The sequence below is a fragment of the Leuresthes tenuis genome, unplaced genomic scaffold, assembly GCF_036924035.1.
Source record: "Leuresthes tenuis unplaced genomic scaffold, fLeuTen1.0.hap1 SCAF_22, whole genome shotgun sequence".
In the NCBI taxonomy this organism is placed as follows: Eukaryota; Metazoa; Chordata; class Actinopteri; order Atheriniformes; family Atherinopsidae; genus Leuresthes; species Leuresthes tenuis.
Window position 1 is genome coordinate 3524042 of NW_027325376.1, and position 8840 is coordinate 3532881.

The 8840-nt window shown below is 44.9% G+C and overlaps 1 protein-coding gene across 1 annotated transcript; it reads right to left on the reverse strand.

Moving 5' to 3' along the window:
• Window positions 1-3979: 3979 nt before the first annotated feature.
• LOC140281983 (uncharacterized) lies at window positions 3980-6315 on the reverse strand. Its single transcript, XM_072376511.1, has 5 exons — window positions 6209-6315; window positions 5563-5850; window positions 5126-5383; window positions 4791-4936; window positions 3980-4640 (listed from the first exon to the last, which is right to left on the reverse strand). Exons 1-5 carry the CDS (start codon window positions 6255-6257, stop codon window positions 4278-4280), a joined length of 1104 nt encoding a protein of 367 aa, XP_072232612.1. The 5' UTR covers window positions 6258-6315; the 3' UTR covers window positions 3980-4277.
• Between the last annotated feature and the right edge of the window lie 2525 nt (window positions 6316-8840).

Genomic DNA, 8840 nt, shown 5'->3' on the forward strand with positions numbered 1-8840 from the left:
TTAGTGTTTATATTCTCTGCTCCTCGTGGGTGGATCCATTTCTTCCGGTTGATAGAATAATTCATTTGCTCCTTCCTTCTCAGTCCCAGACACCTGACTGAGTGCTGCAATCATCCATATTCACTATGCTGTGGACTTTCATTCCTTCATTTCATCTGAAAACATTTCCTTGACCTCTCTTCAAGTTTGATCCTGCAGGTCTTTACTGTCAACCATAACTCAACCTGAGCATAGATTCTGCAGACGTTCTCACGCTGTGGTGGAATTCTGGTCTCAACCCTAAACACAGGAAACCATCAGCTGAATGCGTGGTCGTGTGTGAATGTGTGTCAGAACCGTGCGAAAACACGACATTTCTGTGCTAACAATGTTCAGCCACAATGCTCATGCTGTTGTCAGGCAACGTGACAAACGCTATGATGTAATGCTCTTTTATTTTATTCCATTTCACGTGCACCACCCACCTACACATCGCTGCAGACTGAGACTTCACCCCTTAATGTCAGAGGCCTCACCCACACACCAAACTACCAAACCAGCTCAGGAACAACTCACAACAAAGGGGCCAAGGCCTTGACACGTGCTCCAAAGCCCCTGCATCCTTATCGGGTCGAGGATGGATCTGCAGGATGCCCAGGAACAAGCCCGATCCACACAGGCTCCATCCTGCAGCCCACAGAACTTAAAGGAAGCGCAGCCAACTTCTTGTTTTATGCCTTGACAGGTCGCAGCTGTGCCTCGTTGACGTATGTGTAACATGTGGTCGGTTAAAATGTGCAACACAAGTTTTCCATGTTGACAGTAAAGATGCACACAACTGATAGTTCAGGCATAAATGTTTTGCAAAATCATGTCTTTCTTAAAACTTAAATAGTTGAAGTGATTTTTGTTGCTACAGTAACTCCAGACGTTAAAAAAGCACTCATATAAAGCATATCTGGCTTAGAGGCATCGCACAGCATTTAACTTCTCGGCCCGTGAACAAACTGAGCAAACTTTCCAGTTCCTCTTCACACATAATGACCACGTTCACAGCTTCAGTTCGGTCCTTCTTGTTCATTCCTGAGTGTGACGCCTCTCTGCATCCTCACTGCTGTGGCGGCAGTGCAGAGTCCTTTCCTGATTGAACTGAATTCACTGCACCTGTGAAGGTGTGCCTGGTGTGGCTTACAGCGAGGTCACCGATGCATTGTCGAGAATTAACAGCTGGGTTTTAAATGTAAGCCGAGTACTTTATTAGCCCTTTGTGTTCAGGCTCCATTTTATGTTGCAGCCCAGCGAGACGGCTGGTAACAAGGATTCTGACATATCTGATGTCATCCCCTCATCTCACATTAGAAATCGCATAATCACTCTCAAATTACCATAATACAGCTAAGGCAATTTCTTATGCCAGGTCTACAGAACTGGGAGGAGACCCCGGGGAAGACCCAGGACACGTTGGAGAGACTATGTCTCTCTTCTGGCCTGGGAACGCCTCGGGGTCCCCCCGGAAGAGCTGGAGGAAGTTGCCGGGGACAGGGAGGTCTGGGTTTCTCTGTTAAAGCTGCTGCCCCCGCGACCCCCGGAGAAGTGGTTGATGGATGGATGGATGGAGGTCTACAGAACTTCCCTTTAGGATTAAAGAGATGCAGCCTAACCAGCTCAGTTGTGCACATGTAGTCTGCAAATTACAATTACAACCAAGGTTGTGGGCCACGCCCCAAAGTTAAGTATGGCACAAGACTCTGATAAAACCTGTTCTCATCAACTAGTTATTTTTCATTTGCAGAACTGATTCTTTTATTTCCTCATCCTTCTGAATAAATGAGCAGGGCAGTATCATAATTTAGCAGAAATAAGCTTTTCACCATCCATTCTCTGCACCTCTGCATGAGACGGTTGGTAAGCAGCGCTGACGTATGAAAACAGCGCAGTGAAGACTGTTGGTGCCGCTTCATGGAATGCATATGAAACGATGCAGAAACAGGAACCACATGTAAAAATATCAAATCAGATCATCTAGTCAAGATTAACCCAGCTTGTTAACACTTTAGAGTTTCACAAGTGGTTCAGAAATAGTTTGACAGTTTGGGTTCTCTACCTTTAAGATCAGGCTTAAAACTTTCCTTTTTCATACAGCTTATAGTTAGGGATGGCCCTGAAACATCCCATAGCTCTGCTGCTATAGGCCCAGACTGCTGGGGGAGCTCCCATGATGCACCTCTCCTCCCTCTGCTCTCTTTACTCTCCATGAACACGTGACATCATTGCTGTCATTAACTCGCGTCTCTCTGTCTCAGCAGGTATCCCTGGCCTGGTGTTATGGTGCTCGTTGTCCCCTCTTTCCAGTCCACCCTTCCTGGTTCTGGTTCTGATGGATGTTTCTTCCTTCTAAAAGGGAGTTTATATATATATATATTGTAAAAACTATTGAAATGACTGGCATTACTGAGTATGTGTTGTAGTGACGCACACACACACTTGTATTCACACCTATTTATTTTTGTGGGGTGGGGCATTTTTGTTCATATAGTAAGTTACACTCTTATGAGGTGTGCACATTTACAAACATTTAGCATGGCCTCTTCCCTCCATAACACAACATGCATAAACTAAATGTTTTGACTCACATTTTAAATCATGTACAGAAATATGAGTACAGACAAAATGGGCTTGTTCACTGATGACTTTCTTTATCAGAATAGAAGAACTTAAAGCTGGAATAATGCCATCTTTAAAGCAGAAGGTGTTTTACATGACTGCTGTGATTGGCTTATTGTTCTTATCCTTAGAAGCAAACTGAAGCTGATCCTGAACAGCAACTAAATCCTTCTCGCATCACTGCAAATTTCAGAGTATGAGGCCTGACAATCAGACGATCAAAATCAGTCTGAGGACCTCTTGTGGCGATACATGAAAACAGCGTGAAAGCGCAGTGAGAACAGTTTCCACACTCACAGTTCCCCCCTGCAGGATGCTGACTGAATGACACGACAGTGATACAGCTTGGCATTCATTAGCTTGATGATGCTAACGACAAGTTCAACTGGCCGTTTTCTGCAGGTGTGCAGGGACGTTGAAGCACACATCAAAACACTTTAAAAGTTTCCCTTTCTGTGGGCCCACTCCAAACATGGACATCCTACAACTAAACTTGTTTCCAGATGTGCTGCTGTCTTGAATGTCACTGTGGTCAATAATAAAACTTGCTGTAGGTATTTATTCGTGTGATATTTTCAACATTATCACAGAAGATATGTAAAATGTCCATCCATTCAAGTCGTGGCTGAGTGATGCACCTCTGAAACATCTGTAATAAAACAGCAACTGCCTTTGATGAGCTGTTTAACAGTTTGCTCAATTTCTTTGAGTCTCTGTCTTTGGTTCTGATGCTGCTTCCCCAGCAGGCTGCACTCTCCACCACAGATATGCAGCATCTTGGTGCAGACATTCAAGGACCTCAGCTTCCTCTAGAAGAACAGTCTGTTATATCCTTTGTTGAAGACAGCCTCGGTGCTGCATTTCCAGTCCCGTTGTCCAGATGAACCGCAGGTATCTGTATTCCTCAACCACCTCCACCTCTTCACGTTGGATGGAGACAGTGTTTGGCTTACTCCTGGTCATCCAAAATTCCACCGTCATCTCTGTTGTTTTGTTCGTGTTAAAGATGAGCTGATTGTTCCCACACCAGGACGCAAAGTGATCAACCAGTTCTCTGAACCCAGCCTCTTGTCCATCACTGCTACACCCAACAACTGCAGAGTCATCGGAGTATTTCTGGAGATGACAGTGAAACACATAATACTGCATTGTTGACGTTCTTCCTGAGGGCTCCAAGCTTGTGGATTTTGTTTCCCGGCGATCTGAAATCCTCCATCATACAGACCTGGTCAGTACTTTCTCCCCCTGTTTCTCCGTCTTGCTCCTGCCTGACAATCCATGGAGTTTCCTCTTAAAATCATTGGTGATCTTTTTTTTCTGCCTTCAGCTGACATTTAGAAAGCTAAATAAGCTGCTCCTGTTTGCGTTGGCATGGTAACTAATCATAACAGATCTGCTGACAACTGTCAAAAATACGAAGATGAGAATCCATTCAAGCGGCTTCCAAACCCGTGCAGAAAAATATACTTTTTAAAAATCACATTTTTGCAGGAAAAAAATCAATCGAATACAACTAAAAAAAATTAAAAATACACATAATACTAATGGAGCTACTGCAGCTTGCTGCCAACTTTGGTGTGACGCATTCCACTGTTCATGCCTCTTATTTATCCTCTTGGTGGTGCTGTGACTTCTTACTTTATTGGCTTCTGCAACAAACTGTACACCGTGTCGATTTGTGTCGAGTGCTGCGTCTCATCCGAGAAGGCAGACCCCGAGGTCAAAGTCTCTTGTGTGTTCTTGAGTTTCGCTGAATCATTCTTGCCTTTACTCTTGGAACGAGAGGCCGCTGGTTTGGGGATAGAGTAAACGGTATCAACTTTCTGACTTTCCCTGGAGAACTGCTCCTCTCTTGGGATGCTGCGCTCTCTGCGATTACTGATATCAAGATTCTCATACGAAGCGTCACTACTAGAAGATGTAGAGGCCCTGGCCTCCGACTGTATCTGCTCCTCTAACGGCCCACTTTGTATCAAACCTGCAGTAGATGTTGCTGCCTGAAAATGATGCAGGACAAAGAAAAATCTTCCTCAGAGTTTGTCACATACTTCCAACTGTGTCACCCATCCTCACATCAAAACATGGATGCGTTACATTAATAGAATTATAAGATAAAACATTATATTTTGCTTCATGGCTCACGTTACCTGATTTTTGCATTTTGATGAAAATCTTTTGGCAAAGACAGCCAACATCACTAGAAACATCAATGCAAGCAGAACAGAAATAACAATCCCTTCTACTGGGGGGTGTGGCTGTTCTTCTTGGGGTTTATCATTAATTTTCCTGACACCTGCAAACAAAGAAAGGTCACTGCAGCAAACAAACATTTTATATGATAATTAAAACGATGAGGGATGCAGTTAAATAATGAAGACAAAATTAGATAAAAGGGAATGTGACCAACACAGTGATTTTACCTTCAGGTCAATAAGTGTGTGAGTGATATCTGAGCTGCTTATTTCATTCATTTTGTACTTACACAATGCTCCCATGCTTTCTGTGACGTTATTTCTGCTAACATGGTTGTTGCCACTGCAGACAACAGTTCTGTTGTCAGAGAAGATGGTGATGTTGAGCTCCCCAAAGGACTTCAGAGATGGTCTGCAGGCTTCCTCATCGCAGACGGACCACAGCGAGTCATCGTGGATGGAGCAGTTCACGGAGACACTGCAGGATTCTGCAGACAGGTTGCCGGGACGCGCTGACATCACAGTCATCACTGGTCTGGGAACCATTTCTGCAACACCCGAACAAGCAGACACAGTACTGGCACGAGGGTTTGCTGTGATGGCTACCAGCAGTAAAATAAGCCAGAAATCACACTTTCAGACATGCGCTCAGAGTTCCTTTAGAGAAATGAGAGGGGCTGACGAATCAGATGCTGTAGGTAAAGATAGCAAAAGTATGAGGACCTACCTTGGACAAAGATTTGGTGTTTCTCTGATACTGATGTGTATTTATCGTCAGTGAATGAGACTTCATAGATGCCGACGTCTTCCTCAGTCAGCATTTCTACACAAATGTTCCCAGCACCAGGCCTCACTTTGTCTTTATAGTTGGGATTGATGCCTCGTGAAGAATAAAGAACTTTACCAGATAACTTCCATGAAACCTCATAATATGGAGGCGGCTTCTTGATATTTAGACACACTGTGCTGTTTTTCAGACTATAATACGTCATTGGAGGTTCTTCTGCCACGATTCCTAAAAGATAGACATTAAAATACACAAAATAAGTCCTTAATCATCTTTACAAAAGCACAACAGTAGACCGACTGAAGTTAGTGTTGCTTCTGTGAATAAACACCAAATCTGTTTACTCGTTTCTTTTTTTGTAAGAAATAGGGAAGTTTTATCGCGGGGTTCAAACGCACTGCATTGCTGTTAACAAGAAGAAATGTCAGCTTGAAAATAGAGTAGCTTAATCATCTTCTGCTCCAAAACTGATAATATCTGTAACTTTATAAGAAAAATAGCATTTCTCCATTTTCATTGTGGAACCAAGACAAAATTCACGAGTTCTGACATTTAACATGCAAAGATAACATGTGATTTATCTTACCTGTAAAAATCCAACAACTTAGCAGAAGGATCATCTCTAAGACGCCCATAGTTAATAAATTATCAAGTGTGGAACAGCGAACATGAGCAGCATGTCAACTGGTGCAGGAAACAGTGTGACAAACCGACTGCAGCAGGTGCTCGTGCAGTTCAAAGTCCAGGAAGTGAAACAGCTCCATTTTTTCATAAAGGCGTTCATCATATGACTACACCAGTAAAAAATATATAAAGAATCCCTGCAAATGATGCCAACAACCTATGCTTGTTGTTGCTATGTTCAGTAATGGTGCTTCATTGTGTAATTTTGCACAAAATGTGCGATGGTAGTGTGTGTTTGTGTTTGTTTGTGTGTGTGTGTGAATACTGTTAGTGTGTGTGTGTGTGTGTGACATATGTGTGGGCGTCTTTTTCTTTTTTTTTTCAAATTTATTTTTGGGGCAGGGTGGAGGAGGGGAGTTTCTATGATTTCTGTAGAGAGAAAAACAGGTCTTTGCAAGTCACTCAGTCTAAATTTGGATCTTGAAGTCTTTTCACTAATAAAGTAATAAATCGGCTGCCTTCTTTTTACCTTTAAGTGTCTCTACACACTAAAGTGTGCTGTGATAACAATCTAACTATGAACTATGTCAGGCATTAGGGCTCAAACGACTGCCAAACACAAGAACATTGAAATAAGAAAGAATAGTTTTGTCCCTGAGTGAATAAAATCATGCCAACTTCACCTGTAATAATGGCATCAAGTAGGTGAGCGTATATTTTACAATTATATATAAAACCTTCATTATGTTGCACCTTCATGAACAGAATGATAAGATACGCTTCACATTTTAAACATGATTCACATAAACATGTTATATCTGGTTGTGTTACTGCTTTGCAGCGAGCGGTAGCCAGGGACAAGAAGCGGAGGCCTAAAGAAAAACACTAACAGTTAAAGAAGATCTATTGTGAGAGCCACCAAACATTCTTTTAACTACAACTACGGAAAGAGAAGCAGCACAAATGTGGCACTCGCTCTATACCACAGACGAGTCACTCAGGAAGGAGTGTTTGCACACGTTTGACTGAGATATGAATTGATTCAGAAGGCAAAGCATCACACAGTATTATTAGGCTTCATGTGTATGTTGGATGTTATCATAACTTATGCACACCAAATCAGTAAATGAGGATCCATCCATCATCTGCCACTTCTCCGGGGGTCGCGGGGGCAGCAGCTTGAGCAGAGAAACCCAGGCGTCCCTGTCCCCGGCCACTTCCTCCAGCTCTTCATGGGGGACCCCGAGGCGTTCCCAGGCCAGCCGAGAGACATAGTCTCTCCACCGTGTCCTGGGTCTTCCCCGGGGTCTCCTCCCAGTGGGACAGGCCCAGAACACCTCCCCAGGGAGGCGTCCAGGAGGCATCCTAACCAGATGCCCGAGCCACCTCATCTGGCTCCTCTTGATGCGGAGGAGCAGCGGTTCTACTCCGAGCCCCTCCCGGATGACCGAGCTTCCCACCCTATCTCTAAGGGAGAGCCCAGACATCTGCCTGTCAACCTCCTGCTCCATTCGTCCCTCACTTGTGAACAAGACCCTGAGATACTCGAACTCCTCCACTTGGGGAAGGATCTCACTCCCAACCCAGAGAGGGCATCCCACCCTTTTCCAGCTGAGAACCATAGTCTCGGATTTGGCGGTGCTGATTCTCATGCCAGCCTCTTCACACTTGGCTGCAAGCTGCTCCAGTGAGAGCTGAAGGTCACGGCTCGACGACACTAGCAGAACTACATCATCCGCACAAAGCAGAGACCCGATTCTGAGGTTGTCAATTTGGACCCCCTCAACGCCCTGGCTGCGCCTAGAAATTCTGTCCATGAAAATTATGAACAGTATCTGTGACAAAGGGCAGCCCTGACGGAGTCCAACCTTCACTAGAAACAAGTCCGACTTACTGCCGGCAATGCGGACAAACTCTGACACCGGTCATATAGAGACCAAACAGCCCCTATCAAGGTGTCTGGCACTCCATACTCCCCGAGAAACACGGTCGAACGCCTTCTTCAAGTCTACAAAACACATTTAGAACAGTTGGGGAACTCCCATGAACCCTCCAGGACCCTGCTGACGGTGTAGAGCTGGTCCGCTGGTCAACGGCCAGGACGAAAACCCCAATGCACCTCCTGAATCCGAGATTCAACTATCCGACGGATCCTCCTCTCCAGTACCCCCGAATATACCTTAGCAGGGAGGCTGAGAAGTGTGATCCGCCTGTAGTTGGAACACACCCTCCGGTCCCACTTTTTAAAAAGGGGGACCACTCCCCGATCTGCCAGTCCAGAGGCACTATCCCCGATGTGCACGTGATGTTGAAGAGGTGTGTCGACCAAGACAGCCATACAACATCCAGAGCCTTGAGGAACTCCGGACGGACCTCATTTATCCCGGGGCCTTGCCACTGAGGAGCATTTTGCCACCTCTGCAACCTCAGCCCAAGAAATGGGAGGCCCCATCTCTGAGCTCTCTGACTCGGCTTCCTCATCCCCCCGCCCCAAGGCTTGGCTCCAGGGGGAGGCCCCGGTCTTTAGTCTTTATTGCAACAGTGCAATAGTACACATTCATTCATCTTAAAGTATTGGTGAAATAAAGACAGAT